The 19424-nt window shown below is 38.1% G+C and overlaps 1 protein-coding gene across 3 annotated transcripts in view; it reads left to right on the forward strand.

Annotated features, from left to right (window-relative positions):
* LOC101851655 (sterol O-acyltransferase 1) overlaps positions 1–13108 on the forward strand; it is a 48623-nt gene extending 35515 nt beyond the window's left edge. For all 3 annotated transcript variants that reach the window (XM_013084792.2, XM_013084793.2, XM_005102236.3), the window contains 11 exons: positions 1703–1810; positions 3333–3481; positions 4280–4407; positions 5006–5081; positions 5951–6053; positions 6493–6689; positions 7751–7827; positions 8670–8768; positions 9557–9692; positions 10148–10290; positions 11841–13108. In XM_013084792.2, coding sequence (XP_012940246.2) covers positions 1703–1810; positions 3333–3481; positions 4280–4407; positions 5006–5081; positions 5951–6053; positions 6493–6689; positions 7751–7827; positions 8670–8768; positions 9557–9692; positions 10148–10290; positions 11841–11909 — 1285 coding nt within the window. In that variant the 3' untranslated portion in view covers positions 11910–13108. The remainder of the gene's footprint in view (positions 1–1702; positions 1811–3332; positions 3482–4279; positions 4408–5005; positions 5082–5950; positions 6054–6492; positions 6690–7750; positions 7828–8669; positions 8769–9556; positions 9693–10147; positions 10291–11840) is intronic.
* Positions 13109–19424: the final 6316 nt, after the last annotated feature.

Here is a 19424-nt window from a genome sequence, read left to right on the forward strand (position 1 = left end):
TCTGTCTGTCTGTCTGCCTGCCTGCCTGTCTGTCTGTCTGTCTGTCTGTCTGTCTGTCTGTCTGTCTGTCTGTCCGTCCATCCGTCCCTCCCTCCCTCTCCCCCTCTCTCTCTCTCCCTGTCTCTCTCCCTGTCTCTCTCCCTGTCTCTCTCTCTCCCAACCTGTTTCTGACGAAATAAGATGGTGTGTTCACTCAATAAGGGATGGCATCAACAACAAATTTGATGTCATCATGTTTTGCTTTTCCTGTTTCCTAAGTTACCTTTGTGGGTGTTTGGAGGGCGTCATTGGCAGGTCCTATGTGGTTTTTTTTCTTTCCCTCTTTTGTTTCTATTCGTCTATCTTGCCTTTTCTTTGCACGCCTGATTTGGTGCCAATATAATGTGATTATGGCGATGAGGATGATGGTGATAATAATAGTGATGGTAATGGTGAAGATGATGATGATGATGATGATGAGGATAATGATGATGAGGATGATGACGATGATGCGGAGGTCCGGGGAACAGCGACTGTCTTCCCCTTTGTACCAACCTATTGTTACTCACTTTTAAACCTACTCTTCACTATCCAAACTAAAAGCCAGTTACCACATTACTGCTGCGAACTTTGATAATAATATCCATCTTTTTCATGCCGTCCTTCGGTAGCAGGTGGTCTTGAATTCCCATTCTGTCCGCTCTCTCGTCCTATCTATTTCTCTAGTGTCGTGTTTCCAATGTCCTGTACCTAAGTATGACTCAGTTATTTGGAACTTTTGATGTCGGGCGTCAGCGTGCCTGAAAGCTCAGGTTACATGTGTACTATTTTACTAGTTAACAGTGCGTAGTATGCAGTCTTTTTTTTTGCAGATGATGTAGGGGCGGCTGCCCAGAGTTTTTTCTTTTCTTTTCCTTTTAAACAATTAAAAAAAAACCTCTTTTGTGACACCTCTGATCTTCGGTACTTATATGACCGAATTGTGTTGCAAGTGCTGTGAAACTCATACTAAAACTAAGCCCCAGGTCTCACCCGTAGCAAACTTTCAGTGCATTTTCGAACTTTATTCATACATTCTTCTTAAGAAGTTCCATCTGTATTTATTTTGGGTTGGGGTTTGTAACTCAATCACATAGGTGTCTTTAGGCTGTAAAAGACAGCAGGAGAATATATTTACTTTTTTCCCAGTTACTTATCTAGAGGGTGTAGAAGAGTGATTTTTCCCCCCACCAGGGCAGTGCTACTGACTGAAGTGTCTTTAGGCCATTCCCAACAAGGAATATTAACATATTCTTATACGCAGTAGAATTTTAAATTGGCTGATTTATCAATGTCATGCTCATACTGTGCTGGAAGAACATTGGGGAACTGCAGCTTTTTCTTTCCTCATCCTTACTATCGTCATTTTTCCTCTACTCCTTTTGTATGTTTGTCACTCTCTCGTGAACTGCTATTTCCTGGGTGCCTTGATAGTCGAAGCAGACTTTGTGCTGTTGAGGTGAGAGCGGTGAGCAGAGTAAGCCTGATTCCCTGTTTGGACCTCTCTGTTGACATCCACCCTTTGGCGCTCATATGACCTTATATAAATGCAGTTTCGAGCGCTGTAAAACCTTACTAAAACCAAACTTAAAACATGTTTGATCCTGATCCTGAAGCTGTTTGAGAAGTTGGACTTGTTGTGTAACCTGTGACATTTGCCCCGCTCTTTTGCTCTCTCCCCCAGGGAGCTGTTTGAGATCAGCCACATCCAGACCATCTACCACATCTTTGTGGCAATTCTCATCGTGTTCAGCCTCAACACCATCGTGTACGATGTCCTCGAGAAGGGAACGTAAGTGTCTCTACGATTCTTCCATAGCTTGCTTTCTACAGGGGAGTTGGCTTAAACGTCAATCTGTGGGATCGCCAGATTTTTTTCCGGTTTAGCTGGGTTTTCGGTTTAGAAAGGTTGTTTAATGGTAAAATGAAATCGGAGGTTTAAGTTTCTTTCAGTTTATCGCTGTTTTCAGATCAAATGTGTGCAGTTCAAGTGGACTGCATGTATATTGCAGTTGTCCAAGATGGCCACTTGGTCAAAAGGTGGCTGACTTGGTCAGGTGGATTTCACAGTATACAAAAGATACAAGGGATGAAGTGGGATTGTCTTGGACAGGTGGCTGTTAAAGTAGGTTCGACTGTATAATGTAATTGTAGATGTTTTACCACCCCATCAAATTTATATAGATCATTTAGGAGGCGGGCTGCTTCAACCTTGGCTGTCAAGGCCAGTCTATGTCTTGATACCAACATCCTTGGAGACAGGTGAATATACTCAATAATGAAAAAAACTCCCCATAGAGGATCATGGAACTCATGTCTTCTACATTTGATGGCAAAGTGCCTAACTGCTACACCACAGACAACGATAATAGCTCGCTCCTGGAAGTGGTTTATGATCAGCGCGAAGAATTATCTTGGCTTTTTATTTGTGTGCATATGACTATGAGGGAATGAGTGTGTATGTACATGTATGTGTTAGCATGTGACTAAGCATGCTCATTTGTTTTCATGTGTATGTAGGCAGGGGTAACTACTGATGATATGTTGTTGTTGGAGCTCTTCTGACATAACGTAGACTGCAACTGTGCCTGTCTATGTGTGTGTAAGTGAAAAAGTGTTTGTGTGTGTATGTGAGAGTCTGTGTGCAAACATATTTCAGCTTGTTTCTAGTTTCGAATGCTTTTATGGATGTCTTACAGGTCTGAATATATCATTGCTGTTTTATAAGTTTCTATCATTGTGATTCACCACTCAAAAAGACCCCCCCCCCCCCCCCCTTTTCGGGGCAATGCCACTGACTGTAGTGTCTTTAGGCCATTCCCAAAGGGGGGACATTTCTCATTCATGCACTGTAGAATTGTAAATGGGCTGATTCATCATGTCACGCTCAAAACTGTGCCTGATCTACAACAGGGAACTGCTGCTTTTTCTTTCCTAATCCTTACTATTGTCATTTTCCTCTACTTCCTTTGTATGTTTGTCACACTCTTGTGACCTGCTATTTCCGGGGTGCCTTGAAAGTCGAAGCAGACTTTGTGCTGTTGAAGCTAGCGAGGTGAGCAGAGTAAGTCTGATTCCCTGTAAAGATTTCTCTGTTGACACCCACCCCTTGGCGCTCATATGACCTTATGCAGTTGCGAGTGCCGTAAAACCTACTGAAACAAACGTCAAAAACAAAAAATCACAAAAAATAGAAAATGAATAAAATGCGATTAAAAACTGTTGTGATTTAGCGTATTTATACTTTAAAAAATTAGATATGTTTTCAAACTGACTTTTCTGACATTGACAAAGTTTTTATTTCCTCCTTTCAGGTTCAGTCTCAACTTTGGCATGATCCAGTGGGCTTTTGGGAAGTTCCCAAAGGTCATGGTGATGTGGGTGGTCATGCAGCTGAGTACTCTTCTCATTGTGTACCCGGCGTTTTACTACTGGGCCACACAGCGTAGACCTGGAAATGCGGGTAAATTACTGTTAAAGCAACAGATATTAATATTTTTTCCCTCTCTAGTGGAATATACATATGCAGTTTCATGTGTTACCTTTAGTAGCTAATATATTGTGGGTTTTCAAAATGTCATTTTTGTTGTCAATATACTCCTCATTTTGATGATATAGTTGTTGTCTCAACAGTTTTTAGCATTTTTCTTGTTTTTGTTTTGCTATAATGGTTCCCTTTTATATTTTATTTAATCCTTTTTTTGTTAAAAAAAGAAAGTCCATGAAGGCTGGGCTTCAGTGTGTCATCCCCTGGTCGGGTTTTTTTCTTATTATAATAGATCTGATGTCGAAAATTACAAGACAAGTACCCCTTTGCTTACATCCCCCTCCCCCCACATTTCCAAGAGTTAGGAGGTAATGAATAAAGCACACTGCTCACTAAAAATGGGTGCAAGCAACTGCTTGAAGTATGGAATCAAATACATGGGCATAAAGTCGAAATTCTCTAAGATGACCACCCATTAATGAGGAGAAAAGTCTGTCACATGCTGTCATGGTAAAATGAACAAGGAATGCAAGAGGAGAAATGAGAAGTGGCCGTTTGTACAGGTGATAGTCTTTTACAGGTGGGCGGTAGAGCAGGTATGACTATATATTTTTGTGATGTTTACTTTGGAGTATATCCTCTCATTATTTTTTTCCCGGCTTCCTTCTTCTATTCTATTATCAGAAGGCCTAGTGCTCTACCTTTGTGCTGATTAGGAGGGTAAATGTACATGCAAGCAAAAGCTCACATTCCCTTCTGTTTGATCTTCCTCAGGTTTATTTGACTTTGTGTGGATTGGTCTGGTGGTTGTCTATCAGCTAGCCTTCCTATTCATCCCTCTCTGGTACCTAATTGAGCACGATCTGCCCCCGGCTTCCTCTGTGATCATTACTACAGAACAGGTAAGGACCATGAAATGTTTCCTGACTGACTTGGGATTTTAGAGGAGAATAAGGTTAACTGATGGGGAAGGGGTGGGGTAGGGGGGTGGGAGAGATAGTGAAGGGGGGAGAGGTAGTGAAGGGGGGAGAGGTAGTGAGGGATAGTGGAAGGGGTTTCTGCTTCTCATACACTAACCAGTTATGGTGTTGATGGTTGTTCCTTTTTCTCTCAACTTACTGTGACTTGTCATGTTGATCTATGTACCAAGGTTTTTTTTTAGGTGAAAAAAAATAATAGACCCATAAATACCTCAGTGTGATTCCTGCCTTGCAAACAGCTGTATTTGTCCTTTTGGACAGTAGACAACTTGACAATACTCTCTCTCTCTCTCTCTCTCTCCCTCCCCCTCCCTCCCTCCCTCCCTCCCTCTCCCTCTCCCTCTCCCTCTCCCTCTCCCTCTCCCTCTCTCTCTCTCTTTCTCTCTCTCTCTCTCTCTCTCTCTCTCTCTCTCTGCAGTTTCCCTATAAATTGTGTTACTATATTATATTTATTTCACAATATATATCTATATATATATATATTAGCATTTGACATTTTTCTGCCTGTTTTTTTTTCCAGACACGATTGATAATGAAAACCCACGCATTTATCCGTGAGAACACAGCCAAGGTCATGTATAAGAAAAAAGATGATGGTAAGTGCAATGAAGTTTTGAGGCATGCTTTTTCTTTGTTGGAGGCTCAAAAATACTTTAATGTGAAGGTTCAAATACAAATTTGCTCTCAAGTCTTAAAAGTGAATCACTGACCTGTTCCAGGAGAGTTGATTTTTGTCAACAGTGTAAGAGCACTCCCATGTTGTATAGCATGGGTGGGTGGGTGATAATGTAAATAGTGCTAGTTGTTATGGAGACTGCCAAAGATTGTTTAAGCTTTGGCAGAGATTGCATAGACGGTACCAGCTGTTGTGGAGACTGTTACAGATTCAGTAGACCTCAATAGAGGTTGAAAAGATGTAGAAAGTGGGTAGAGTATGCAAGAGATATTATGATAATGAGTCAATGAATGCATGGATGGTGCTAGAGATTGTGTAGACAGTGTTGTGATTGCATGGACTTTGTTCATGAGAAAGTCTCTCATAGATTAACAATTTTCATAACGTTGGCTTGTTTTCTCAGTTGCTGAACAAAATGTCTTTGTTTTCCTCTGCAGGATTACATTTTTAGTGAATTGTTACATTTTTAGTGAATTGTGCGTCCAGATTGAATGGATGAAATTTAATAAGTCATGCTTTTGGTTGAGTGTGACAATCCCAGTAGTATGGAAGCTTTTAAAATTCATAAGCATTGATGTTGTTTCAAAAAATCTCATGGAACATTTATCAAATTTAATCATTATAACTCATTGATAGCTTACCTTGTTTACAAAATGGAAAAGGGCAGTATTTTCCAGGGGAAAAGCCAGTTTGTCTAACAGGTTTCTCTAAATTTAATGGCAAAGCAGTTTAAAGTTTTATAGTTTATCCCTCAAGCATGCTTTCATTTGTTAACTTTTTTTGCCACAGACCGTGACAAAGACGATGGCAGCAGTAACGGGTGTCCGGACTTCTCCAAGTATCTCTACTTTTTGTTCTCCCCAACATTAGTGTACAGAGACAACTACCCAAGGTAATAAGCTAACAGAAATGTTTTATTCTTCGTACTGTATCCTGTGTTTTAGGGCGCTAAACATCAGTCATTACTGAAGCAAGCAAAATGCCACATATTAGCAATTCCTGGAGATTCCTGGAAAATGTATTTTTGATTCTCGGGAGAGAGAAAATAGAACACAAAAGTGTTTTCAGTTCTGTTCAAAAGATAATGATGAAGATAATAGTATCCCTAGTTTTACTTAATCTCTCGTGGAGAAGCCCTATGGTGGGAAAAGTGGAACAACTTTAAAACTGCAAAACTTTATTCATGGTATTTGTTAGCAGCCCAATTCTCGATGTTCCACTATCATGCAAGAAGTTCTCTGTTAACTTGATGGCAGCAACAGCTACATTACTCCAACCTTCCAATTTTAAAATTTTAATCTGTTATTTTTGTCTCCCCCCCCACACTTTAGGACTCAGACGATATGCTGGAGATATGTAGTCACCAATTTCACCCAAGTCCTGGCCTGTCTCTTCTACACCTACTACATCTTTGAGAGGTTCTGTGTACCGGTCTTCCAGAACTTCAACAGCGAGCACATCACTCCTAAAGCATTCCTTCTATCTGTCTTTGGATGCATGATGCCGGCTACACTCGTCTTATTTATTGGTGAGCTCCTCGTGGGTTGCAGGGAGTGTTGACTGCTTGCTTTTTAGCTTTGATGAGATCAGATCAGATTTTTGTGGGTCTATTTTTTGTTTTGATTACTTGATGTAGGGTCTTATAAGGTTTAAATTTTGTGGTTTGTTTTGAATGAACAAAACAGAGTTTTCGGACTGGATCTGTTTTTGATAGGGCATAATTTTGGAAAGTGATTTTATGATTGTATCAGATTTTCTGGCTGGATTTTGTTTGGAAAATTGACAAGGAAAATTTGCCTGTCCTGGAACAATAGGAAAAGTTGACCACTTTTGTGTTGGAAGGCCACCAACACAAACTTGAAACACTGCTGTTGATTATGTTGTCCACTACTTGAAATGAGCCACAAATCTTTAGAAAAGACCAGTCTTATGGCTTACTTAGTACCGCATTTTTTATTAAAAATAGATAGCTATTAATTTTTTGGGGTCAAATAGTACCTTTCTCTCCTTTTGTAAATTCCATATTATTTGCTGTGATGGATTTTAAAGCAAAATTTAAAGGCTACTTACCTTGCAAGTGTTCACTCAATTGCCACCTTTTTTTGACCAGAGGGTTGGGGACATCCCATGTACTCACCTAGTTTTTATTTGCAAAACAGAGAACATGTTGTAAAGTTAAATTTCAGCATCAGAGATTAGGCATATATAGTGCAAGATTAGTGTTTTTGCTTTGAACAAGCTTTTGCATTTTATGAAGAAGTTGTGAAATAGAGCTGAACTATGGTTTGAACATTGAATTGGATTTTCATTGTATGTGTCTTTTTAAAATTTGTCAATTTCTTTCATTGAATTCTTAAGGAAATTTGTAATGCACCATTGTCTAGTAGGCATACATCATATATGAAATGTTTAATTTTTATTCCAGTTTTTCTTTTAGCATAAACACTGTCATAAGACAATTATTATATGTTTTTGAAGGTAGCTTTAGATGATTTGTTTTGGAAAACAGTTATGCAGTACTTTTCTTTCTTTGCTTTCTAATGATAATTGTTATGTTTGAAATAATTTTGTTGTTTTGTGCATTTTCAGGATTTTTTGCCATTCTTCATTCCTGGCTGAATGCTTTTGCTGAAATGTTACGCTTTGGTGATCGTTTGTTTTACAAGGTCTGTTATGGAGATGGCATGGATCTATTTAATTAAACTTTTGTTTTAATTAATTTATTGTCACATTACTAATGTGTCAAAGTTTATATGAAGAATTTATGTGGTTTTATGTTACTGTACGTATAATGTGTTCTGTACATGTTTTATAATAAAATAGTAGCTAATATGTCGCAGTTGCTTTATCAACTATTGGTGCTGCCATTGTTGAAGCCGCACAAAACATGGCATAATCATGCAAATATTCTGATTGTAAGAATCCCTATTATTTTTTGTGAAAAACTTCCGAGATATTTTGTATTTGGCACTTTAGCGTTTTGCTGGGGTGGTCAACATACGTAGACGACACTACTCTCTTTGCCTCAAAACCAAAAGGATTAGAGAATCTAATATCGAACGCCATGATTCTGCTGAGGAATGTATTCCTTAGAAAGCAAGAGAGGAAGTGGGAGGCCGAACAGAAGATAGTAACAAGACAGCGATACTTGGCTTGGAAACAAAACAACTCAGGCAGGCAAATTGGCAAGAGGCAGAGTGTTTTTTTACAGAAAGGTCAAAGAAGCAAGTTCAATTTCTGGAAAAGCTTTTAAAATAGTTTCTTTCTTTGGCAATAAAATACAGGTTTCTTGCTATGTTTTTTTTTCTTAAAATAGAAAAGAGATTTGTCATTATTAAATGTATTCTCTTAATAATCTGTTATTCAAAATCAGCATCATGGTTGCTTTTACTAGGGCAAGAACATACATTGTAAATTGTGTATATAAACTCTACTGTTTGTTACTCACTTATCTAAGACATTCATGTCTTCAGTTTTTCATTTTTTACGCTTTTGTGTACTGTTGTAGGACTGGTGGAACTCTACAACATTCTCCAACTACTACAGAACCTGGAACGTGGTGGTGCATGACTGGCTGTACACCTACATCTACAAGGATATCTGCAAGGTTAATAAAGCTGACCGGTGTCCGGAAATCACAGTCTTTTTTAGGGTTATGGTGACTTCGTTAAGGCTTTGAAATTATTAGAGGGTTGAAGTTTTAAGAGCTAAAAATGAGCTTTTTGATATTGAATTTATGTTATTTCGAGTAAAAAAGCCCCCTAATGTTAATGGTACACCGGTGGCCCCTTTACAGCTTGATAAGTTTAAGGCATCTGCTGTAGGTATTTTTTGTTTTATCTAACTCATATTCATTAGTTGCATAAGGTCATATGAGCGCCATCTCTTGTTTTGAGCTGTATGCCCTTATTATACAAAGATAATGGTAAGGAGCCTAAAAAGCCCTTCCTGATTAAATACATTAATATTAGACAAGCTGTTCATTTTAAACTAGTCATCATCAATGCCTTTCACCCCTGGCAGGGTATAGGCCACATACAAGCTCCTTCCATTTATCTCTTTCCTGGGCCATCTTTCCTAGCACGCTCCAAGTGAGCTTCATCTCTCTCATGTCCCTTTCCACACATCTCCTCCATGTCTCTCATGGCCTACCCCTGCCTCGTGCAGTCATTCATCTTTATCTGTCCACTAACATACAAAAGCGCACACTTTATCATTCAAACATACTCACTAATGTACAAATAGCTTCAAATATTCCCCAGAATTCAAATTTCCAACCCATCTAGTGTCACATTCTCTTGTAGGTATAAGTACAGATTCTTTCTTACAACTGTGTTGATGATGGCTCAGTTGATTTTCAAAATCGTTTTTAAACCATCTCGTTTGTTTCCCCAGTTGATTGGAGCTGGGAACCGTGCCGGCGCTATGGCATGCGTGTTCCTCATCTCTGCAGTTTTCCATGAGTACATTTTGACCGTCACCTTCAAGTTCTTCTACCCGGTTCTCTTCATCATGTTTGCTGGAGCCGGATGTAAGTCGCAATGCCAGGATAGTTGATTTGGCCCTGTGATGCAATCTGCTCTGTCTATTTCTCATTATTGTTACTGTTGTGATGACCTGTACCTAACAAATGATAGCCGTTATCAGCGGATGGTTGGAGGGCACCACAAGTTGATCTTTTTTTAAAATGCTCTTTGTTGATTCTCTGTCTTGCTTTTCCCTGGACTAGATTGCCATCATCATGCTGATGTGCTTCTTGTTTCCCTCTCTTTACATTTCTTTCTTCCTCCTCATGCTCTTTCTCAATCCAATATGACTTATTGTATTGGTATGATTTTTTAAAAATCTTGCTCAGATTGAACTGAAAATTTTCCAGTACTGCGGTTGCTTGTGTTTGAGGTGATGAAAATAACCTGTGAAATGAGTGATCTCAATGCCTTTGTCTCTGTTCATGTTTTTTTTTTAAAAATTTGTTTGTGCTCACAGTTGGCTTCATTTTCCTGACGGACAAGGGTTCAAATCGCAGCTGGAACGTCTTCATGTGGGTGGCTTTGTTCATCGGCAATGGCATGCTCATGTGTCTTTACAGCATGGAGTTCTATGCCAGACAGAACTGCCCCGTCAGTACGGTAAGTATTGTGGCAGGGAACAGACTTTCTGCCTTTACACGCCAGTTAACTGTTTTTATTTCTCGTTTCTTCGTGTATCAGAGTCTGAATTCTTGTTGGTGGTTGGTGGGTGCTTTAGTGTGGTGTGCTCCTTCTTTCCTATCAGACATTTAACATCCTTATCTCTCCTCCTTTTTTTGTGTTTGTCACGCTTTTTTTTAACACCTCTTATCTTCGGCACTTATATGATCTGATTGTGTTTGCAAGTCCCGTAAATCTCTTTCTTAAACAAAACACGTCGGTTAGTGTTTTTTTTTTTTTTTTTCTTCATGTACAGTGTCTGAACAGTTCAACTGTTGACTGAAATTCCCATGTAGGAGCATTGTGTTTGTCTCATAATGAATATGGATGGAGGTCTGAAATTCCCATGTAAGAGCATTGTGTTTGTCTCATAATGAATATGGATGGAGGTCTGAAATTCCCATGTAAGAGCATTGTGTTTGTCTCATAATGAATATGGATGGAGGTCTGAAATTCCCATGTAAGAGCATTGTGTTTGTCTCATAATGAATATGGATGGAGGTCTGAAATTCCCATGTAAGAGCATTGTGTTTGTCTCATAATGAATATGGATGGAGGTCTGAAATTCCCATGTAAGAGCATTGTGTTTGTCTCATAATGAATATGGATGGAGGTCTTCACATAACACAGGGTGATCTTCTCTCTTGGCTGCCCTTTGTTTCTATATGATGAGCTATTTATTGTGTCTGCAAATTCTTTTTATGCAGTCAGATGAACACAGAGGTTTGAACAAGTGTGCTTAACCCTTTGAACTCGAAATGCCGCTTTAGTGGGATAGCTGTTATTTCCCTGTGCTCTGAGATCCCGTTATAGAGGGATCGGCAACACCCTTTCCCATTTGTGCAGTTCTATATCTGTTCAATGAGAATACAACAAGCTGTTCAGTGTGGGATTAAACACAAGAAGTAATCGTGGGTCAGTGTTTTGAAGTTTGAAGGAAAGAACTGTGTTTGAAGCTGTTTGAGTGGGTGGTTGGCAGGTGCTCTGGTACGGCTTTCTTCTTCTTTCCTATCAAACATCTATCGTCCTTATCTCTCCTCCTCCTTTTTTGTGTTTGCTACTGTCTTGAAGCACCTCTAAGCTTCGGCACTTATATGACTTTTTAAAGTTACAAGTGCGGTAAAACACTTACTAAAGCTAAACTGAAGCTGTTTGTGAAGTGTTTGTTGAGCTGATCGGCTTCAGCCATCAACATCGGGGATAGGTGCTTAGGTTTGGAATCACAGTAGGTTCAGGAATTCAGGGTTAAAAAAGTTAACCTGGAAGTTTAATCCCTGATAGAATAAGATTTTGTTCAAGGAATTTTCATGTCTTTCTGAAACTGGCTGTGTCTTGTCTCAGATGCTGCCTCTTATAACATAATTTTTTATTTTGACCGAAGCTTTATCACTACTGCATCTAAACCTACAACCTTTTTTCCTCAAGCAAGAGCCTTATGAGGCAATGCCAGTCTTCCAATCTTCTCATACCATCTGTTATTGTTTCCACAGGAGAATTTCCTGGACTACATTATCCCCAGATCTTGGTTTTGCGATTTGCCTGCGAGCCCAGCTAGTTGAACGGAAATGAGACAGACCCCACCCCCACCCTGCACTCTTCCTCAGCCTTTTTGAACTCTGAATGTTAAACCATTAGCTGTGGGCATTTCGTCACTGAGCCAGTTTCCCTCTGGAGCAGACTAGACCACTCGGAGCTTACAGGTTTCTCAGGCTCCCTAAGGTGAACAAACAGACTCTGCTCTTGATCTGTCTTCGTCTAGTCAGTAGAGCTATTGCGGCTTCGATCCTCGTCACTTTTTGTAGGGGATAGTTTGTGCTTGGCTGTCACTGACAAGTTTTTCTGCCAGGAACAAGGCCATCAAGATGATTCAATGCAATTGATTTTTGACAATGAATAATATTTTGGATTTGTTTGACAATGATGATTATATATTTTTTGGACAACATTGTGTGTGTTTGTATGAGAGAGAGGAGAGTGTCAGTGTATGTGTGCAGGTGTGTTACTGTTTATGTGATATGAATAAAGTAATGAAAGCCTACTGTCAGGAGAATGACAAACATTATTTTCTTGTAAGATGGCAGCTGAAAGAAACAGGAATTCTGACAATATTCATAACAATGAAGGTACATGCACACTGTTATATATACTAAGTAGATCTATTTCTATGTGGTCATTATTGATTCCACTGTTCTGTCTCCAAACCACATCTGCTCATCTATTGATGTTGTAGAGCATTTCTGGAAATTTGGGATTTTCCAAACCATTGTTAGTATTTTGACTTTCGACACATGAACAAAGGCTGGAGGACATGGAGGAGTAAAAATGGAAGTTCCTGATAAAAATGTGTTTTTTTGTTGCCTTCAGAATGAGAACTTTACCATGTGGTTTACAAATTTGTTGAAATATGTCACACGTCACACTATAAAGGACCTGTTGCAACTTTTTCCGTGGTTTCTATGATTACGGTCACTTTCGCACTCAGTAAACGGTATTCAAGCTATTCATTATTATTATATTTTGATCAGATTGAATCATTATCACAGTGAAAGCAACCTATGTCTGATATGTCACATAAATGAAGCAACTGTGGGGAGAGGCTTGCTACTGATCATGGAGCCTAACATTGCACTGCAAAACGCTACTGGCGAATGCTTTTTCTTTATAATATCAAAGGTCGTTCATAACAACATAGTTCACTCCTCTCTTTGAGCCAATTAAAAAAGTGTCCTCAAAATTCGGTGGCGCCCTCTTTGAAAAAGTGCGGACTTTGTGAACAGAGCTACTCTACTTGTGTGAAAAGCAACAAAAGTGAAACTAACAAACTGTGCTATTCCTATTCTTCTTCTGGAGAAACAAAAGAGAGCTTCAAAATAAAGACTGCAGCGCCATCTGAACCAATGCGCGGACCTCCGCAGACACCTTTTTGGCTGAGTGAACTATCTTGCTATGTACCATCTTTGATTATATTTATGGGAGGGAGTTGAAGAATAACTACAAGAAAGACGGTTTTCATACTTTTATATGATATTTACGAACTTGTCGCAAGTGCATTTGATCTGAATTTTCATGTCTTTCGGAATATTACTGATCATGCTCATAAGACAGCTCAAAGGTGTGACTTCTCCTCTAGATCTGCGGTTACTGTGGAAAATGTCTTTTTCGTCTGAGCTTTAACGTTAACATTGGTTTTTAACAAGTCTTTTGTTTACCCTTCACTGTTATTGTTTGCATTTTATTTTTGACTGTGCCGCAGGGCAGACTTTATTTATGCAACTTGTTTTTTTTTGTAGCTTTAATATTTAGTCTTTACATGTACTATACATTATTACTTTTTTTTTAAAGCAAACACCAAACAAGAGGGCATATTTTTCACTGCTGTCAGGGAGTCTTACTTCTTTTTTCTCTTCATTCTTTTTTCTTCTGCTCAGAGTCAATTTGGTAAATGCGTTGTAATGCAATAGTTTCTGATTTATCGGAACAGACACGCTATTGTATGATGAGTAGAGCTAGCTGGACATATAATTCCTGAGATGGAATAAGATAAGCAACAGATGGTTCTATACTTTTAATGTGTTATGAAAACAGAAAAATACTGGTAAAAAAATCTTTCTTGAAGGCATTTACTTCAGTTTTCATGGAGACGATAGGTTTTTTTTGGGCTATTGTTTTCTATTTAATTTTTAGAAAATCAACCTATGCTACCCTATGAGAGGGAGGCTATGAATCATGGTATTGTAAGTAGAAGGTCATCGTTTGTGTACATTTTTAGTTTAAAATATGCACTTGAACATTGTTCTTTACGCATTTTGCTGTACCATAATGACTTTAAGTTGAAGATCATTTTGTATATAACACTTTTTGCATGCTTTTATTCCCTGCTTTCTAATTTATTTACCATTGACATTGTGGTGTAGAGGTTTAGACTGCTTTACCTTTTGTTTTCTTGTTTTATATTATTACAACTTTGTGTACATAATTTATGCAAATTTACTTTCATTGTTGAGATTATATTTGAATTAATCTGTGGGTTTCTGTGCTTTTTCCCCCGTTCATTTTGGTTTGGTTAAAAAAAAAGTGTGTGTGTTGGAGGGGGGTAGGGTGGGGGGGATGTGTGTCAGGAATGAGAAGGGGTTGCACTTGTATTGCTTTGAAACCCTGTTTACACTTTAGTGAATTCTGGATTGTTTGGAAGGAGACTAATCACTATGTTTCAGGGGGGAAGGGGGGAAAGGTGGCAGGGAGGAGGGGGATGATATATTATACGTGCACATGCTTATCAGATTGATGTTCCTGTTGAATAAAGGTGCAAGGAAACGTGAAAAACAAATTATGTAATATGTTGATGCTCTGGCCTTGTGATAAGCAATCCAAACAGCTCTCCCCCTTTTCCCCAATTATACAACAATCTAAAAAAATAACTAGTTTTGACCCCGTCAATGTCTGTCCATTTTTTGCCATGTTGTCCATTTTCTCTCACATTTTTGTTTTGTTTTTGGGTTTTTTATATTAAAATTTTTTTTTTGTTGCCTGAGTAACAGTGGTTTCTTGAAGGCTACCCTTCACAAAGCATGCATAGGGTCTAATGCCATAGGCTCTGTGTCACATCCTTTACTGTGTGGAAAAAGATTTTACTGGACCATAAGTTCCTGTAGCTTCTTCTTGGTGAATTTTGCTCCACATATACGGGTTATTATCTGCCAAGGGAAAGTGGACATTTATTTGAGAAAAGATATGTTGTGCATGGTCTGTATGATGTCGGGGCAAAGGCAGACATGGATATCATATATATCAAATACGTTTGAGACGTATATTGATATACATTTAGAACATCGATAACTTGAGGGAGAAAAATCGTGTTGATGGAAATAGATTTATTGTTTCTTGTTTGTTTGTTTTTTTCACTTCAGTTGTTTCCATGCTTTACGTGTCTTCCATTTGTTGTTCAATACTGGTCTTTGTCTTCAGCATTTTCTTATTTTCTTTTCATTCTTGGCCATCAGTGCTGTGGTAGCAAATTGTCTGTGATTTGCATTTCAGTTTGTCATTTTTGTAAAAAACATCACTTCCTAATTTATGTGTGGCCTAAGTTAATTGTCATCAATTTATTTGAGATGTTGGCAGAGAGAGTAGTAGAAGGTGCTTGACTGTACATTTTGCAACTGTCACAAATATGTGCAGATGACCAATCCCTTCCCCGCTGTAGTGTAAATTGGGTGAAGCGCATTTCTCAGTTTGTGGAATGTGTATAACGTTGACAACTGTGCCACATTTTTTGAAGGTGATGTCTTCTTTTTGATTGCTTCGAACAAGATTGCTGTGGAACAAACATGTTTGTTTTTCTTGGTCATGCCTACTCCCTATTTTCAAGTAAAATACTTTAAGGCGAAGGTAGCTAAATTTTAAGGTGAGACAAGTATGGAGCAGGACTATCGTTTTTTTTACAGGCTGGAAAGTAAATCAGTATACTTGCCCAAACTTCAGACAATTCTTTTTCACCTTGATTCTCTTTTCATGTGTGGGTGGTTGGCGGGTGCTCTAATGTAGTTTGCTTCCTTCTTTCCTATCAAATATCTGTCATCCTTATTATTATTTTTTGTGCGTGTTACATTCTAGATCAAGGAACATTTGTAATCTATGGCACTTACATGACTTAATTGTGTTGCAAGTAGGCCTACCAAAAAACTCTTATTAAAACTAAAAATCTCTTCTCGGGTTCTATCTCAACATCACATAAGTGCTGCTTCAATCTCCTTTGTTCATTTTGAGAGGCATGGGTTGTGAGAGAGTGGCTGGTGCTGTAGTGCCTCAGGTCATTTCCTTTACAGCACAGATGAGTAAGGTCATTCAAGACGGAATCTTTTATAGCTGTCAAAGAATTGCTGTTGTGGGTTGTGTTAAATTGCTTTTCTTTCTTGTTCCTTTACTGTTTTTTGCTAGTGCCCTCAGTAACCTCATTTTTTAAAGTCTGTTAGTATATTGTTTGTTTGTTTTTTAAAATCAGTTTTCCCCCTCAGTGTTCATCAATTATATATATCCGTAATGCTTTAGCCCTACTGTGGGTATTTCAATGTTTCTGGAACTTTGAGGAACTGTTTTACTATTTGTTTGTAGCTCTGAGAAAAAAGGTAAGAAAGTGCATAAGGTTATTTTAATATTTGGTTTATAAATAGATCTTGAACTTCATTTCTATCACAGATTAGTTGTTCTGAAATATGGGGAGATGAAACTTTAAAAATTTTAATCTTATGATATTTTACTCAATTACTGCTCTAAATGTTTGTTTTCAAACATTTTGAAGACACATAGAAGACAAAACTGTCTACTCCTGTGGATGTACAGTAATTTTCAACCAAAACCCCCTAATGTAACATACCATACAAAAGGGAACATCCCTGACTTACTAGGGAGACCTGGTGCTCATAAATTTAAAAGAACAGTCTTTGGTTTCACCTTTTATACAGCCTCGTCATAGACAATTTTGAATACTGTTGTCTCAATCTTTTGAAAATAGGTCACCATTCTCTTTGAGGTATTATTTCTCTTTTCAAAATGCTGCAGCAAGCTCCTATGATCTTATGCAGTTGTGAGCATCATAAAACTTTTTCCAAACTGAACTAAAAGAAGGCTGCAGTGACACCCATGTGAAATGCAAAAAAAAAGTGAGCTTTGAAAATGTGCGCATTCTGGCAGGTTTTCCCCGAGTTGCAGACAAAGTTACGCAGTAGTTATATGATTTACTAACTTATGAAAACGTCATCTTTTATTCAGATGTTTTTGTTTTACCTCAGTAGGAAAATTGAAAGAAAAAGAAATTTGTTGTCAAAACTCATTCCCATGTCCTGTGATATTCTGGGCTTCAACCCAAATGCTAGGGGTATACCGCTTTCCTTGAAATCTTTCAGGATCCTGGAAGTGTGGGCATTATGATGCTTTTTGCTTCTGTCACACTAAATCATGTCCTTCCTTTTATGCTTGTGGTTGCTACACATGAACCAATTCTAATGAAGCAGTATGTTCAAGAGTTCTTTTTCTTGCTTAAATGACATCAACTGGTCACAGAGCTTTCTTATGTTCAATAGTCTTGCAATAATGGATGAGGTCCTTCTTCATTCTGATATATCTATGTGGAATGTGAAAGATGGTGGCGGTACGTGTATTTAGTACGCATGTTGATTATCTCAGGGAAGTAGAAAGCAAAAATGAACGTATCTTGTAATGTATGTTAACAGAAAAGTCCTCTGTAAATAGGAACTGCACTACTGTCCAAAGGCAGAGCTATATAACTGCACCTTTCATGATTTTGAGGAAAAGTGCTAAAAACTGTTCATGCCTAGTCTGTCTAAAGTTATGAATACTTTCTATGAATGGTTGTGTGGAAATGTAGATACTTCACTCTGTCAATGACAATTTGCTTTAGATCAGTCACTTAACATAGCTTTACCACTTAAGAAACTACTATTTTGGGTATATAGAACAGTTACACCGTCCTGCTTTTGAGACAAGAAGGATATGGGCAAGACAAGTGTAACTAGCCAATAAAACCAAAAAAAATTGATTTTGTTAGATCTGTTGCTGTGCCTTGGGACAGCAGTGCAGCAGGAAATTGATTACTGACCATCCCATTTAAAATGTTTTCCGTTATATTATATTGCTGGTCAAGTCATCATGTGTGTGTTTGTCTGGGACGTCCTTCACATTGATTTACTTGAATTCAGAAGCGGGTTCACAGTTTTCTTTGTTTCTTTCTTTTCACTTGCGCTTGCTGGATCTAAAGTGTGTGTCTTTTTGTGCTTGTGGCACCTACCCTGGGTTTTGCTTTCAAATGTATCTCTTTTTTTGTTGTTGCGTTCTGTTTAAGTGCGGGATCAGTTCAACTGATAGGAGTACACAGTGTTTTTTCAGGGCTGAAATAAATTTATTAAACTTCAAATTAGGTTCATGACTTTTCAGACTACATAAAATGCTAAATATGGGGAAAACTGTTCTTTTCCTCTTTAAGCCTTACTGTTTAGTGTGATGATGCAAAAAAGAAATGACGCTGTTTGGAGGAAATACAAATTTAAAAGAGGATTCCAACCTTTTAATATGTGTAAGATTTTTACAAGTTTTCACTTTACTTCTTTTTTTCTTGAATCCAAAGTGACTTTGCTAGCAACAGTCAAGCATGTTTGGCTGTTTTTGTTTCCCAAATATCTCCATTTGCTGAAATGCACAAAGAGGTAAATAAAGTGATCATCCATTTCTACCAGTACTTTTGTCAAGTGAAATGAGTGAAGTAAAAAGTTTTGCTGTTGAACGTGATAGTTCTTGTCATACGGATTCCATAAGGGTAATTATTTGGTAATATTGAGTAGGTTTTTTACAGGTTGCAACTGATCTGTATGAAGCTGTAATTGTTGTTGTTATTTATGCTGTTATTGGTCCTGCAACTTTTGATCCATCTGCTTGATGATGCCATATATTAGAATATTTACAATTATGTTGTTTTTATGTATGTACTTTGAAGTGTCGCTAGTGTTGGTAAATGAATTTCTCTAAGTCTTTTACCTTTTACTGTTTGAAGGTGCCTGTGTAGAATCTTACAGTAGGATGGGTAATTGCCTCATCAGTTGTAGCTTAGATGAGTTAAAGCCCTTAGACAACTGGATGCTATCAAATTTGTTTTTCTATATGCTGATTTGAATTTATTGAGGGTTAGTTTCATTGGTAGGGTTTATGTTAGGATGTTTTGTATTTTCAGGTTCTTTGTGGAAAAAGATGCCCAAATGTTCTGTATTCTGTAATAGTTTATGCTCTATTAAAAGCTGTTAAAATCACTCTGAAATGAGAGTAATTTTTGCTTATATTTTTGTATTGTTGATGTGAATGGAAAGGTGCAATTTAATTTGAAAGCTAAAAATGTTTGAATGCAGCACGCAGCTCGATTTACTTTTACTATGGTCCTCTTGGGAGCTCTGATTTCTGTGGATTCTTTTTGCATATCCGGCTGTAGGCTACCTGAATACTGTGTTGTACATGTGCCAACTTGAGCAGTTGACTTGTTCATTGCTTTGTATACATGTAGGCCTACCGTG

This window comes from Aplysia californica, unplaced genomic scaffold, assembly GCF_000002075.1.
Source record: "Aplysia californica isolate F4 #8 unplaced genomic scaffold, AplCal3.0 scaffold00318, whole genome shotgun sequence".
In the NCBI taxonomy this organism is placed as follows: Eukaryota; Metazoa; Mollusca; class Gastropoda; order Aplysiida; family Aplysiidae; genus Aplysia; species Aplysia californica.